Source organism: Arachis hypogaea, chromosome 10 (genome assembly GCF_003086295.3).
Source record: "Arachis hypogaea cultivar Tifrunner chromosome 10, arahy.Tifrunner.gnm2.J5K5, whole genome shotgun sequence".
In the NCBI taxonomy this organism is placed as follows: Eukaryota; Viridiplantae; Streptophyta; class Magnoliopsida; order Fabales; family Fabaceae; genus Arachis; species Arachis hypogaea.
In genome coordinates, this window is record NC_092045.1 from 9,574,559 (window position 1) to 9,591,896 (window position 17,338).

Genomic DNA, 17,338 nt, shown 5'->3' on the forward strand with positions numbered 1-17,338 from the left:
CCGAGGTTGGGAGATTTGTTCTCATAAGTAAGGGTCTAGCAATCAATTGGATGTATTTAATAAGTGATTCTGCTAACCCATTTTGTATGTAAACATGAGCTACTAGATGTTCAACACTTATTCCATTAGTCATACAATAAGGATAAAAGGCTTGGGAAGTAAATTCACCAGTATTATCAAGACGAATTGCTTTGATTGGATTTTCTGAAAATTGTGCTTTTAATCGAATAATTTGAGCAAGTAATCTCACAAACGCCATGTTGCGAGAAGATAATAAGCACACATGTGACCATCTCGAAGATGCGTCTATTAGAACCATAAAATATCTAAAATATCTACGTGGTGGATGAATAGGTCCACATATATCGCCTTGAATCCTTTCTAGAAATTCAGGGGACTCAAATCCAATATTTACTGGTGATGGCCTTAAAATTAACTTCCCTTAAAAACTTGCAGCACAACAAAATTCACTAGATTTAAGAATCTTCTGGTTCTTTAGTGAATGTCCATGGGAGTTTTCAATAATTCTCTGCATCATGGTTGTTCCCAGATGACCCAATCGATTGTACCAAGTTATGAATTCATTTGGACTAGTAAACTTCTAGTTTACAATGACATGTGATTCAATTGGACTAATCTTGGTATAATATAACTTAGATGAGAGTGAGGGTAACTTTTCTAATATAACCTTTTTATTTGAGTCATGGATTGTGATACACAAGTACTCATGGTTTCCCTCATTCATTGTCTCAATATGATATCCATTTCGGCGAATATCTTTGAAACTCAACAAGTTCCTCAGAGACTTGGTAGATAATAGTGCATTATTTATTATGAATTTTGTTCCTCCAAGAAACAAAATTATAGCTCTTCCGGAGCTTTCTATCACATTGCCTAAGCCAATAATAGTATTAACATATTCTTCTTTTAGCACAACATGGGTAAAATATATATTACTTTTGAGAATGGTGTGCGAAATTGCAGTATTCGCAAGGCAAACATCTTCACTATATATCTTTGCCATTCTCGTTAGAGACAAATAATAAAATGAGTAGAAATACCTACGCAGTAAAATTATTTCCTTGATTGAAATTATTTCCTTGATTGAAAATATTTTTTTAAGAAGTATAGTATATACTAAAAATTTTACTATTATTATCTTGACACATTCAATAATTTTGAAATTTAAATGCATAAAACTTAACAAGAAGTTTCTTACATTGTTTATTCACATGAATACTTAACAAACACACATATTAAACTATTCCATCATTATTCATTGATCAAACGACCAATATTTTTCTCAGAATCCTCAAAGAAATCAGATACATCATAATGAGTGGTAGAATTCTCAACAGCATCATTTGAAATGAAATTCGTTTCCTTTCCTTTATCTTCATTTTTCAAAGATGCTTGATAAAGATCGACTAGGTGCCTTGGGGTACGACAAGTACGCGACCAATGGCCCTTTCCACCACAACAGAAACATTTATCCTCAATTGAGTTATTTTGCCCATTGTTTCTTTCTTTATCCCACTTCTGATGAGATCCTTTCTTGTGAACATAATTTTTATTCCTTCCATAATTTTTCTTGCTACCAAAACCTTGCGACTTACCTTTTATGGGGTAATGATTTGCTGCATTTGTTTCAGGAAATGGAGCAGCGTCAGTTGGACGCGCTTCATGATTTCTTAAATGCAAGTCATTGTTGCGCTCAGCAACAAGAAGGTAAGAAATTAACTCAGAATATTTTTTAAATCCTTTTTCTCGATACTACTGCTGCAGGAACACATTCGAGGCATGGAAGGTCGAGAAAGTTTTCTCTACCATGTCATTCTCATTTATCTTTTTTCCACATAACTTCATTCGTGAGGTGATTCGAATCATTGTTGAATTATATTCATTTATGGATTTAAAATCCTATAGACGCAAGTGCATCCATTCATATCGGGCTTGAGGAAGTATCACCGTTTTTTATGATTGTACCTTTCTTCAAGGTTTTTTCACAGATCTGCAGGATCTTTAATGTGAGATATTCATTTTTCAATCATTCGTCAAGATGACGATGAAGGAAGATCATGGTTTTGCCTTTATCCTTTTAGGATACATTATTTTTAGCCTTAATGGTATCTCCAAGATCCATTGAATCAAGATGGATTTCAGCATCTAGTATCCATGATAAATAGTTGTTTCTAGATATATTAAGAGCATTAAATTCAAGATGAGATAACTTCGACATAATAAAAATTTGTTACCTAAGTCTTCCTAAAGTTTGATCAGAGTCTCGTGCTGATAACATGTTGTAAAATAAATAAATAAAGAAGATAAATAAAGAAGTATAAGAAGAAGACGCTAGTATTAATATTCACTAATATTAATATCCTATCATAACGATAATTTATATATATTAATATTGTATTTATAGTATATGAAAAGAGAAAGAAAGAAGAGATTTATATTGTAGGAAGAGAAAGAGAAAATGTTTTATTGATTGTTGTGCGTTGTATCTCAGGTTATGAAACCTTATTTATATATGTACAAATTCAACCTTTATTAAAGGTTGGTCTTCGTAATAATTTCAAATCTTTCTCTTGAAAATTTGAGCCGTTCATATCATAAATGGACATCACGTCATATTCTTATCACAACAATATACTCTATCTAATTAATTAATTTATTTCTTAGGTATATTTTAATAAAATTAAATATAATAGTTATAAATACATTCTCATATGAATTTAATGGTTATAAATACATTGTCTGGATATCACTTATTAAGTATATTTAATTTTATCCATTTACTTCTTTTCAATTGCTATAAATATATTTTGAGAGCAATTTTAATAGGGTACTTTTTGATATTACTTTTGACTTTTATGCTCAATTTGAGTAAATAATTTAATTAAATTCTTTTTAAAAAAATAGTTTAAATAATAAATATTTATATTAAAAATAACTAATAAATAAAATATTTTATATTTATTTTTTTAATTTAAAAAAACTTATTTAAAAAAATATAATAAAAATTTTTTTATTATAAAAAATTATTTTTTTAACTTTATTATAAGCACTTAAATAATTTTTTAGAAAGTTATAATTTAATTTTAAAAATTACGTTAGACATTAATACTACTATTTTTTATAAGTCAAAATCTCAAAAAAAATAAATTTTAAAACTTTTCAAACTGACTCTTAAAAAAATTAAAACTTGTATTAAATACAATTTTTGAAATAATATTTATATTATTTAAAAAAAATAATAAAATGCTACCACTTATATATCTATCAAACTCGTTAAATAAACATTATAACATTAAATTAAAATGAGAACAAATATTAGAATGATAAATTTTATATTATATCTTAAATCAATTTTCATAATATATAATTTCACAATATCTATATAATATTTTATAAAATCTAAAATAAAATTAAACTAAAATCAAATAACGGAGATTCTCAAATAAAAATTTTATTTTCATACGATATATTTCTTATATGTATATAGTTCCATTAATGATTATAATTATCCATTATATTTATGTAACTTAAATTTGGAGGAGATTATTTATGATATGCTATTAAATAATGGAATTATTCTTCATATTTAAGTAATTTTAACAATCAAATTCATCCGATCAATTTTAAATTATGCATCTTTTTTCAGTTTCTTCTCCTCTCGCACTTCTTTCTTTCAAATTCACGCATTCGTTCTTCGTTATACATATCGTCATTATCGTTATCGTTGTTATTGTTATTGTTAAATTTTTGTCATGTTGATGATGTTGTCTGATCCAAAATTAATTTTAGATATATTTCTGTTCACGATTTAGTCTTGTTTGTGTGGTTATTTTCGAACTGAGTTTATGTGTCGCAATCATTATGTAATTTCGGTTCATTTCGATTCATCTTCATCTTCTTATTTTATTTTTTTAATTTATTTATTTATTTTCTTGAGAGGAATAAAACCAAGAAAAAAAGAAGAAGAAACATATTAATGACGTTGTCTGATTCAAAATTGATTTTGGATGTGTTCTTGTTCATGATTCAGTCTTATTTGTGTGCATATTTTTTAACTGAGTTTATGTGTCGCAATCATTATAGTAAATTTCGGTTCATTTATGAGTTAATTGTGTTGCAATTATTATATAATTTTGGCTCATTTCTGAGTTAATTGTGTCGCAATCCATGATGTAATTTTGGTTCATTTTTGAGTTAATTGTGTCACAATCATTATATAATTTCGGTTTATTTATGAGTAAATTAAGGTTCATTTTAGACTCGTTATCCTGCACAATTCAAAACTCCTTCTCCTTTTCCTCCTCATCTTCTACTTCTTCAGCTTCTCTTTTTTTTTCTTATAATTCTTCTTTCTTTTACTCTCTTAAGAGAAATAAAACAAAAAAAAGAAGAAAAATATCAAACAAAAAGAAGAAGAAACATATTAATGTCGTTGTCTAATCCAAAATTGATTTTGGATATGTTTTTGTTAATTATTTAGTTTTGTTTGTGCACTTATTTTCGAACTGAGTTTATGTGTTGCAATCATTATGATAAATTTCGGTTCATTTCTGAATTAATTGTGTCGCAATTGCTATGTAATTTCGGTTCATTTCTGAGTTAACTATGTCACAATCATTATATAATTTCAGTTCATTTATGAGTGAATTAAAGTATATTTGAACTCGTTTTTCTACACAATTCAAAATTCTTTCTCCTCTTTCTCTTTTACTTTCTATTGCAATAACAGCAGCAACAAAAGAATGACGATGAATAAAAAACACATGAAAAAGAAGAAGAAAAATGATAAGAAGAAAGAGAAGGAATAAGAGGAGGAGAAAGAGAAGGAGGAGGAACGCGAAAAAGAAAAAGAAGATGACAATGATGATAATGTAAATGGTATGTGCGCGTGTAATCACGCTCTTTTTAATGAGAATGATTTTTGTTGGTGCTGTATCTATTTAGTTAAACTTGAATGACAATATTACTTAAATGTATAACAAATGTATAAATAATGTTGGTAAAAAAACTTAGTAACTTGCGATTTGATGTGAATATTTAGATTGGTTTTATATTATTCACTTTCATTTAAGAAAAAAATATTAGTTACAATATATAATTGAAAAATGAAAATACAATGGCTTAGAAATTTTATTTATAGAAAGAATTATTTAAGGATCTAATTGAGATATATATAGAATTAGATCATAGAAATAATAATTTTTGAATAATAAATAGGGTTGGATGAAAAATTTAATGACGTTTTTAAAATATTTTTCTCTTATTTATCTAATTGAAAAAATAATATAATTCAAATGGCATAATTTTCTTATATTCACCTGAAAATTGTGGATTCAAGTCTCACTCTTAACTTAAAAAAAGAAGAATAATAGATATTTATCTTATTTAATTTACAATACTCTTATTTCAGTAATTTAATTTATACTTATACTTTTGTGTTATAACATGTTGAATTTTATTAATTATATTGTAATACAAATTTAGAAAATGAAAATGTTTCTTCTATTTTTTATAACGCCTCTCCACATATGATTATTTTTGTCATTGTATATTTGCACAAATTTGCAAAATAAAAAATAAAATAGGAGTGACAATATTTATTTTTTATAAATTTATATTTTTTTGATAATTATTGAAAAATATTTATACAAAAATATAATATATATTGAATAATATATAGAATATATATAAATTAGATTGATTAATAAAAAAACAAATTTTAAATTTTTTTTTAACGAAAACATAAATTTAACCGAAATTTTTGTGACATTGCACAAGAACCTAATCTAACTATTTGGTAATTGGTATAACAAAGCTAAAAAGAAATCAAGTAAGGGAATAAAGCATAACTATGATACGTATATATAAAAATTAGCCATTAAATTAGTTATTGAAATAAAATATATATTAAAATATGAAAATATATTAAAAATGAGTTAATAAATATATATTTATATATAAATATGTAATAATTAATTTTGGTATGTGCATGTTATCTTTTCAACAAATAATATTAATGAAAATCATAGTACAAATTTTAGGTCAAAACTCCGAAAGTCATTTAATCTAATGACAACGATTGAATCCAAATACAACTGGTCAACGCCACAACATACATAACCTGTTAAGTGTTAACCATCATATCCCATGATAGATATCTACTTATCTAGTGTGATAATGTGATATTATATCTACCAATAACAGATTGATCAAAACCAACCACGTAGGGCCATATCATGTAATGTAACATAATTTTATACATTGTTAGTTCATACATATTTTATATATACATATAATTATATATTCTTACTTTGTTATGTCAATAAAAATAAATATTTTTCGTATTTATTATATAAATAATTATCTAAAAGAATAAATTTAAATAATTTTACAAAACATTTTTAACTATTAGTATATCAAATTAAATTTATTTAACATAGTGCCATAGTAGCATCATAAATATTTTTTAATTAATTACCATAACCAAAAGTTCCCCCCACATTTCGACCCCAACGGATATCCAAACCCCAACCCAAACCCATCGTTCTACAATCGCTTTCAGCCACACGAAATGACCGAGACACCCTCACTCACATCGCAATCAACACCACTAAGCCGGGGGAACACCCCAGGGTAAGAAAGTCAATCCAGCCCCTTTCATCATGGCCATGGGCCTGGCCCAAAGAAAAAAAGAGGGTCTTCCCCTCACCCAACGGACACTGCCTTCCCCACCCCACAAAAACACACTTACCTCAGTTACCTGCGCATAAAGTGCGCACGTTAGCTGTCTCCTCTTACAATCATGCCTAAAAAGGTTCTCTCTCTCTCTCTCTCTCTGGAAAAAAAAAAAAGCTTAACATCACAATTCGCAAGTACAAAACTCACATAAAACGCAAATCCCATTTATTTATTTATTTATTTTCTTTATTTAATTGAATTGAATAATGAACCGGAACAGAAGGGAATCCGAACCAAACACGAACCATGCATTAATTGAATGGCATGGTTTTATAGTTGGCGGTATGGCTTAGAACCTTTATATTTTGTGAAATGGGAATGGAAAATGGAAGAAAGAGTGAAAGAAAGGTGACACAGTCACACACAAAAAACACACACACACTCTCTCTCTCACACACACACACACACACTTCACAACGCAAAACGAAACAAGGCAAGGACATTGCTATGCTAAGCTATGCCATCTATGTACTGATAAAATTTACTGAGTGAGAAGTGTGTGTGTGAGTGACTTAAATGGATCTGAGTGGGCAGTGTGTAGTAGTGGTTCAGCTCTTTATAGCCTGCCACAACAACTGTACCTCACTCCCTTTCCTTTCTCTTCTTCTTCGTCTTCTCTACTGAACCAGAACAAAACAGAAAAAACAAAAAAACCTAAAATAAAGAAAAGAACGTTTCTTTTCGCCATTCGGACCCGAAACGTTTCGTTTCTCTTCCGATCAGTTCCAGCGTTTCTTTTTCTCCGATCTCAATCGACGAAACTCCGAGTATACTCATTCGACGAATCGGGGATTCTTCTTCTTCTTCTCTGGTTTCGTTGCTTCACTGATTCTTGCTCTCGATCATGCGTTGGTGCTTTTCTTCTAATTCGTGAGAACGATGAATCCTTTGTGCTGCATTGCTCCGGTTTCGATCGATCGGGACAGGGCGAATCCCGTAGCTACGAAATCGCCAACTCACTGCCAGCTAGGGCTCGATGCGTCGGTCAGGACGGTGAACGGCGGCTCCAAATCGAGCTCCTCTGCGCCGGATTCCTCTCATGGCGGTGGCGATTCTCTGAAGTCGTCTTCCGGCGGGAACCGCGGCGAAGAGGAGGATTTGTCAACGACGACGGCGGAGCCCCGGGAGTCGAAGGTGTTCGGTGGCGGGAACGGAGTGGCCGGAAGCGTGGCCGGAATCTTGTACAAGTGGGTGAACTACGGGAAAGGGTGGAGGTCGAGGTGGTTCGTGCTGGAAGATGGAGTGCTTTCGTACTACAAGATTCATGGTCCGGATAAGATCGTGGTGAGCCCAGCGAGGGACCGGAGCGTGAGAGTGATCGGCGAGGAGTCATCGAAGTTCGTGAAGAAGAACAATTGGAGCCTGAATCGAGTAGCAGGAGTTAGTGGTGGCAACTCTACTAAGCAATGCAAGCCCTTCGGTGAGATACACTTGAAGGTTTGTTTTCTATTACGTTTAGCAAAAACCTAACCACACTTGCAATCTGTGTGATCGTGAAAGGTCTTGCTTGATTCGCATTTTTTTAAGTTTGTTTTTATTTGCTTCAATGAATTTGACGAGTGTCTTTACAAATTGGAACTATCAGCTTTGGTTTTGTCACTTTTGTGTATGAAGTCTGAACTGCGAAGGCCTTTTTCGTTTTTGAAATTTGCCATGCTGCATGGTTCAATTTGCTTGAAAGAAAAAAATTGCAAGAAGCGTGAAATGGGTGATAGCGATATCAGTGTATTTAGGATGATAGTGATGTTAATTTCAAGCATCGTGATTGACGCAGGGGTATTAGGCGAAAAATTTGTTACTGACGCATGCACATTGTGTTTTTTGTGGTTGCTTTGCAAACGTGGATCCCCTTTTGAACCGTGTCTTAAAATATACAATTTTTATTTATGTTTGCACTTTGCACTATCAATATAAGGAAGTGACGTATTTGAAATATTGATTAAATTGGTCCTAACCCCTTTTTTTTAGCCAAAATCAATTATGTATGCCTTAAATTGACAAAACTGGTTAAGTTGTATCTTTCGCTAAATTTATGCTGAAATATTTTGGGGCTTGTGATTCCTTCTTGCGCTTGTACCATGGATAAAAATGTGCCAGTGTATATCCATTTTTTTTAACATGAACTCACCTTGGTTGTCTTGTGGCATGTGCTAAATTTGAATGGCCTTGTTCACAGGTTTCTTCGGTTCGGGCTAGCAAATCTGATGATAAGCGGCTATCCATATTTACCGGGACAAAAACTCTACACTTGAGGTGTGTATCTAGAGAAGACAGAGCTATGTGGATTGAGGCCCTGCAGTCCACGAAAGATCTTTTTCCTAGAGCTCTAACAAGTAGTGATCTTGCAACTCCAGAAGATATTGTAGTTTCAACTGAGAAGCTGCGATCTCGATTGTCAGAGGAAGGCATAAGTGAGGCAGTTATTAATGACTGCGAGTCTATTATGCTCTCCGAAGTCTCTTATCTTCAAGGCAAATTGAAGTTTCTTCAGCAGAAACATGTAATGTTGCTGGACACCTTAAAACAACTAGAGGTATCTGTCTAACCTTTTGGAGCACGTCTAGGAACAGCATCTCCTAACTTCAGATATATGATTGAACTCCCATTTTGGATGGTTGTAAAAATACAGTGGTTAGCCGGCCATCAAACCATTTCCTTTGTATTTTGATTTTTGACTTTTCCCTGGTTCCTCCTGTCTAGCTTATAATTATTAAATTTAAATTTTAAATATCACAACAAATTAGTCATTGGGTTTTTACTAATTACTTTTCTTTGAATTCTACATTAGCCTTCTAGCTTTTTAGGTAAATATAAAAGCACATTAGGTTTTTAGTATAAATATTTTCTTTTATGATGTATTGTTTGCTACATAAACCATCCTGCAGATTACTATATATTATTTGAGGCTGTAGCCCTTTTTTTTTTTTTTTTAATTTTAGGGATCTTTAAAAAAAGGTATATACTATTTGAACCTTCTCTTGGCGTAATGTAATGTTTCTGAATTCCTGAATTTCAAATACTATATTTCTCTTATCATTGGCTTGAGAAAACACACTGAATCACTCATTTTTAAAGGCAAACTCTTGATTTTATTTTCTTAATTTTGTTTATTGATTAGTTATTTTCAATTGTGGTCCTGGCACTGAACATGCTATTGGTGCTTTGACATTTTTGAAGGAATTTACTAAACTTACGTAATTTTGCTCCTGTATATGCTGTGTCAAGAGTTTGACTTATCTATTAAAATTAATTAATGCAGACAGAGAAAATAGAGTTGGAAACCACTGTAGTGGATGAAACAAAGGAGCGTGAATCATATTGTGGACAAGGGAACAGAAGATTTAGTGGTGCGTAGGCTGTTAAATTTGATCATACACTTGCCAATATTCCTTTGTCATATTTTTTTAATTTGATCATACACTTCTTAGTTCACGCTAAATTTGTCAATCTCAACATTATTTAGATTGAGAGACTGCCAATCAACCGAAAAGTTCTTGCACTTAAGTGAAACCATGGTAAAGACATTGACTTTTGGGTGGTTGTATCATGTATGGAGGAGCTCTAGGAAGTTGAAAAAGTTTCTTTATCCTGCTTTACTTACTGGTTGTTTGTTAGTTTCTATATTGTCAGCAATGTACTTACTTTTTCAACCGTTCATGTCTCAGATTTCTATTCTGTCATGTCGGAGGGCAGTGCTACTGATTCAGTAGCGGATAATGAAAGTCAAGACGGAGCAGATGTTGAAACTGATGATGATGATGGTGCATTTTTTGACACAAATGAGTTTTTGTGTTCAGATGCCTTAAGAAGTGCTTCTTATCGAAGTAGGGAGGGTATGACAAATGCAAGCATACATGATAGAGATTGTTTACTTTCTGATGGTTTGCATGGGTTTGAGAAGGGAATCAAAGATGTAAGCTATCCATATGTCAGAAGAAGGGATAACTTACCAGAGCCAAAAGAAAAAGAGAGGCCTGTTGGCTTGTGGTCAATTATTAAAGACAATATTGGGAAGGATCTTTCAGGAGTTTGTCTCCCTGTGTATTTTAATGAACCGCTCTCTTCATTGCAAAAGTGTTTTGAAGATTTGGAGTATTCATATCTAGTTGATAGAGCATTGGAATGGGGAAAGCAGGTCAGATTCTCAGCTGTCCTTTACTTCTTGACAAGCATTTTTAAAAGCATGATATCCTTGTTTCATTTTATCAATGTATATAAGATGTTTAGTTAAATTTAGGGACATTGATGGTTACAAAGATTTCAACATCTAATAAAGCTTGATAAGACACTTGATCAACGTGTTCCAGCTATTCTATTTGTAATTCTTCCAACTAGTTAGGAAAAAGAGGCAATAATGTATGTTTACCTTTTATATGTATGGTGTAGGCTTGCCACTGTTAATAGATTAAAAAAAAGAAGCTTAAGTTGGTTTCCAGAACAATTTTGACTATGACACCCTGATCTAGTCTGTGATCTATTATTGATTTTGGAGGCTTGAGCAGATTGGATTCTAGTTAGAGAATAGGCTGAGGCTTCTTTTACAAGACACTTTCAAAATTGAGCATACTTTCTTTGTGGCCTGTAAAATTGAGCTTGATTTTTAAGTGGTAATGATCCAAGAATTTGCATGATATGAGAAAGTTGAGAGAGTAAAGAATGTTAGGTTTTAGAATTTAAATGCATTCTCTATATGCATTTTGTCAAATTATAACTTGATTCAGGGCTTTGCTTGGTGCAGGAGAATGATTTGATGAGAATCCTAAATGTTGCAGCTTTTGCTGTGTCCGGCTATGCATCCACTGAAGGTCGGCAGTGCAAACCTTTCAATCCTCTACTTGGGGAGACATATGAAGCTGACTATCCAGATAAAGGTCTCAGATTCTTCTCTGAAAAGGTAACTGGATTTTCTAATTACCTTTTCAAGATTTCTGAGTGTGGCTCAGTTTACAGGCAAAGACATATCTTCAAACTTACAAATTTGCTGTTTCCTCGCTTCATTTAATCTCAAAATAATACCTCTGATTTGTGTCTATTTTTATGCTGTAATTTTCTATTAACAAGAAGCATGCTGCAGGTTAGTCATCATCCCATGGTTGTTGCTTGTCACTGTGAGGGAAGAGGATGGAAGTTCTGGGCGGACTCTAACTTGAAAGGGAAATTCTGGGGGCGTTCTATTCAGTTAGATCCTGTGGGTGTCCTCACCCTACAGTTTGAGGATGGTGAAACATTTCAATGGAGCAAGGTCACCACTTCAATTTACAATATCATACTAGGTAAAATTTATTGTGATCACTATGGTACAATGCGCATCAAGGGCAGTGGCAACTACTCTTGCAAACTGAAGTTCAAAGAGCAATCTATCATAGATCGAAACCCACACCAGGTAGGATTATTAATATAATTAGGTCATAGAGATTGCAGAATCCCCCCTCTCCCCCCCTCTCTCTCTCTCCCATTTTTTAGATAAATAAAATAAGTTGTTCTTTCATGCTGTATTTGCTTTATATTATCTTGATAATTTCTTTTTTCTTTCTTTAGCCCTTTTCCTTATTTTCTCGCAACTCAATCTTCGTGTGACATCTAGTGTCTGATTAAGCTGTACCATATATATTGTCACCCTGAAGAACACAAGTCCAGCAGAATTTTCTTGCCTGTCTGTCTGCATCAGAGCATGAATGATGAATGTTTTGATAAAAAAAGATCCCTTTTCAATAAAAGAAATGCTTATTTTTTTAGTTTGTTCGGGTGAATCTTATTTCAAGTACAAAATCAATAGAAAATCATAACAAATATTGATTTAATTAATTAATTATCTTGGGACGGAGAATCACTAGAGAAGGACATTTTATAACATCCAAATATGTTTCTTCTAATATTACTCCTAAATATTAATTGATTTTACATCTAACCACTATCCCTTGTACTTTTTAAAAACTTTTAAATAAAGATCATTCTTTCAAAAGTTATTTTATATAAAAGAAGCTAATCCAAATGAGGCTTCAATTAGCTTGCTTTTATTAGCAACATAACAGCTGATATAAGACTGACTGAAATAAATGTTTATCATATATACAGGTCCATGGATTTGTTCAAGACAACAGAACCGGAGAGAAGGTAGCAATGTTGATTGGGAAATGGGACGAAGCAATGTACTATGTCCTTGGGGACCCAACTACAAAGCCAAAAGGTTATGATCCAATGACAGAAGCTGCATTATTGTGGGAAAGGGACAACTGCAGCACCAAGACAAGATACAACCTCTCTCCTTTTGCAATATCATTGAATGAAATAATGCCCGGCATGATAGAGAAGTTACCTCCCACTGACTCAAGGTTGAGACCCGATCAAAGACATTTAGAAAATGGAGAATATGAGTTGGCGAATGCAGAGAAATTAAGACTAGAACAGTTGCAGAGACAGGTAATAATTTTGAATCCATTGGATCTAGACTTTGACGGTTTTGTTTTGTACCTTTTCCTGGTGTGGTAATCATGTTTTTTTATTTCCCCCATACATAGAAGCATATGGGAACTTAGGGTTAGTTTTGTTTGTATTTTTATTTTTATTTTGTATTTTTAAATTCTCTTTTCAAGATTCTATGAAGAAAAAATGTAAACATAGGAATGAAAATTGGAGTTGTTTTCTCAAGCCAAACACCCTTATACTCTTTTGTGCTAGCTTCCCAACCAACTTGATGGTTAGGGTCTTATGCTCTAACCTAAGTGGCATTGGTTCAAAACAAGGCAAATGAAGGAAGAGAAAAATACGCTATTTATGCATATAAAATCTCTTTTTCTTGAACATATTTGTAACTTATGCTTGATTCACAAATGCAGGCAAGAAAGATGCAGGAAAGAGGATGGCAGCCTAGATGGTTTCAGAAGAATGAGGATGGGTCTTACCGATACAAGGGTGGCTATTGGGAAGCAAGAGAAAAGCATAGTTGGGATGGAATCCCTGATATATTTGGACAGAGTTGTGATTTACCTTCATGTTCTGAAGATACTATCATTACTCTGTCCTAACTTCTAATATTGCTGCTTAGTAACGCTTTATTTATTCACAGCTGTCAAATATCTCTCACGTTTTGCTAATTGTGTATTTGGATGTAGGTTGTAAGTTATAAAAAACTTCCCATCAGAAAAGTCTTAGCTTACTAAAAGTTCTTGTTGCTGGCATTTTTGGGGTACAATCAACCTTTAAAAACAAGTTTTACTGATGCATATCTGTTCCTTGTAACCAAATTATTAATTTCTCACATAGTAACCTGTCTCTACATGAATCGTTGCTTCTAGCATTAGCTAAGAAGGAACGAAAAGGTTGCATAAACAAGCGCACGTGAAAGAATTTGCTTTCTTTTTTTTATCTATTTGTTTTTTCTTTTATCACCTCCGATGGGTGTGTTTTGGAACTGAGGAATTGAATTTGATTTGATTTGTAAATTAATGATCTTCTTTTGATGGTAAGAAAAGAAAGAATTGAATTGATTTTGAAATTCAATTGATTTCTGTTTCTTTGTATTTGAGATCCTTTCAATCCTTTTTTAAACAGATTTCCAGTAAGACACTCCCTACGTTCATACAGCACCTTCGATAAGGACATGGAGAGAAGTTGAATTCATTTCAAAATAAAGTGCTTAGGCCTAAGTGTGGGATTTTTTTTAAATAAATAAAATAAATATTTTATTTATTGAAATAGATAATTTGGAGCGTTTTTATTGATTTGCATTGGATTATTTATTTCATTTAAAGTATAAATGAGATGAGATACTTTTGCCGTTGCATTACTTATTTTGTTTATAGTGTAAACGAGAGATACACACATTTATCTCATTTACATTGTAAACGAGTTAAGGTTTAGATGCACCTATATAAGGAACTCATTCATAATGCCTCATTTGTCATTCTCATTGCGCATGACCTTCATTTCTCTTTTTCTCGGACCTTTCTCTTAATATTTTTGAGATACTCAAACTTTATGGTATGCTCAGATGCACGAGACGGAGACATTAACTGCTTAAACAAAACTTGGCATATTGCGGAAGCAATCGACTTTCAAGATAGTGTTTTTTTCTCTCTTAAGTAAATGAGCATGTAATTATAGTTATGGTACTTTTATAGTTTCAGTGTTGTTACACATGTAGAATAAATTGTCATGTTATTAGAATTTGTTAGGTTGTGGAATATAGAAATTAGTAAATGATAATTAATTAATTTAATTTAAATTATTAGTCAATTTAATTAATTTATTAAATGTTTATTCTATTTTTGTATGTATTTAATTCGAATTTTATATTTTTAATTTTAATTTTGAACATGTTACAATGACGTTGGATAAATTTTTTAAACGTTTGATTTTTAAAGTTAATTATTCTGAAACGTTAAATTATTGTTTATTATTATTTTTATCTTTTTATTTTGAAATAAAAATCTTTACAATTGAAATAGATTTGTTATTGAAATGTTTTATTTTTAATAAAGGTCTCGCCTACTACTCCCTAGGCGAGTGAGCCACACTCTTACATCACTGGATACTATTCTCCCTTACTTGAGGGAGGTTGGTTTGGCGACACGATGCAGCTCAGGGACTTTGTTTTTGACAACTCCCTGATTACTGTGAGTGGTGGCGTCCCACTTTCTACCTGCCTTGGGGTGAGTACAGCATCACCCTGCAGGACGCTGCGTACCGCCTTGGGTTACGCACTCATAGAGAGTCAGTGTGTGGGTGCTTGCGTAATTTACACACATGGTACCAACATCCGACCTGGTAGTGGGTAGAGGAGCTACTTAGTGCCAGACCTCCTCATGCTCAGTAGTAGGGTGCGTAGAGGAAATAGTCATTCTCTATCAATGTGCTTCAGACCAAGTCTGTTATATGCCAGTTACTACATATGTAGCCACCCTCTGACAGTACATGAGATGTTATATCCTGTTGCTGATCGGGAGTTACCTGATGACCGACAAATTAAACATTCACGTTCATATCAGGTGGCTATCATTATTGGATGACTTCGAAAGATGCCGCAGTATATCATGGGGATCCGTTGTACTTGTATGGACGTACTACTCCTTATGCTCTGTAACACATCGAGTTACCACCGACATTGCTGGATGCACCCCGCTTCTCGTTTCGTGGATCTAACACAGATTTTCTCAGTGGTATCCACCCAACAGACAGATTGATAGGCATTGCCTAGCAGAGTAGGGATCAATTTGAGCAGCGAGTCCTTCGATGGCGTCTTATGTTAGACTGGTTGCAATTGGATGAGGCACGTGAAAGTGTTTAGTTAGTTGTCTCTAAAACATTATCAACTTCCAACGCAATGAATTGAAAATGAGGGTTGTGTGACAAATTATTTTGCAGTTCCCATGAACGCCATACGACGACCCAACCATGCAGGCCATCTGTCCCAACTGGTTGAGAGAGGAGACAGAGTAGAGGACATAGATGAGTGTTGTTCTCATTGTCTGCTTCAACATCGTTGAGTTACACCATGCTGACCGGGTGAAACGCCAATTCGGTGGCGAGCAGCCGATGCCTAGAGACCTGGTCAATGTCGACCGGTTCTTGACCACCATAGGACGGGGCGAGGACGTGTGGTGGCCCACTCGTCATCGGCAGTAGTATGATGGATGGAGGACTCAATTTCAGGAAGGCCACAAGATCTCTATTCAGCCATTCAATGACTACCGGCCTTTGTAGGAATATTGGAACTGGTTCCAGCATGCTTGCCGCGTCAGACATTTGTCAGGCCAGGACATGCTTGATGATCCCAGGCTCTTTACTCTCCCAGATGACGTGCAACCTACTGCTAGTCAGCCTAGGGACGTGGGTCATCCTGGACAAAATTTGAGTGGCCAGATTTACCACCACCAACATCACTAACCTCCACAGAAAGCTCAATGACTTGTTTCGCTATGATTCTCCCGTGGATATCAAACATGAGGTGCACATGCTCATCGCCATGGACGCAAAATAGACGAAACCAAAAAACTTTATTTTCCATCAATGCTAGCAACCTATACCCAATTCTCCCAATCTCTTTTTGTCCCGTTAGCATCGATGTGAGTCAATGTTAGACTCTTTAGCTCAGACAAAGAATTTACTCTCCGAGTACGCAATAGAATAGAATTATCACACTCGAATATAACTCCAGTGTCACTATTTCTCATGTGACAGTTGGGATACACACTTACAACCACATATCCACTACCATTAGATATTTTTGCTTAATTTGTGGAAGAAAAAAGGAGGAGAAGGAGAAGTAAAATATTTGTAGAGAATACAAATGGTTGCAGATCCTTTTATAATTGCTCGAAATTTGTCATACTTTATCTCGTTTACAATGCAAACATCATAACTTTTTCTATATCTTGTTTATACTGTACACGAAATAAGTGTGTAAACATTGCTCATTATCTTCCACGTATCACGTATGTAAATGTGATACGTATAACGGAAAACATATCTTATCTCGTTTACAGTGTAAACGAGATATACATACTTATTTCGTTTACACTATAAATGAAATAAATAATGCAATGTAAATCAGTAAAAATACTCCAAATTACCTATTTCT

General features: G+C 33.3%; 1 protein-coding gene across 1 annotated transcript; it reads left to right on the forward strand.

Moving 5' to 3' along the window:
• Positions 1-6,858: 6,858 nt before the first annotated feature.
• Positions 6,859-13,921, forward strand: LOC112715103 (oxysterol-binding protein-related protein 1D). Its single transcript, XM_025766859.3, has 8 exons — positions 6,859-8,196; positions 8,936-9,292; positions 10,019-10,106; positions 10,425-10,894; positions 11,498-11,653; positions 11,834-12,142; positions 12,835-13,179; positions 13,596-13,921. The coding sequence occupies exons 1-8, from the start codon at positions 7,639-7,641 to the stop codon at positions 13,782-13,784; spliced, it is 2,472 nt and encodes an 823-aa protein (XP_025622644.1). The 5' UTR covers positions 6,859-7,638; the 3' UTR covers positions 13,785-13,921.
• The last annotated feature ends 3,417 nt before the right edge of the window (positions 13,922-17,338 follow it).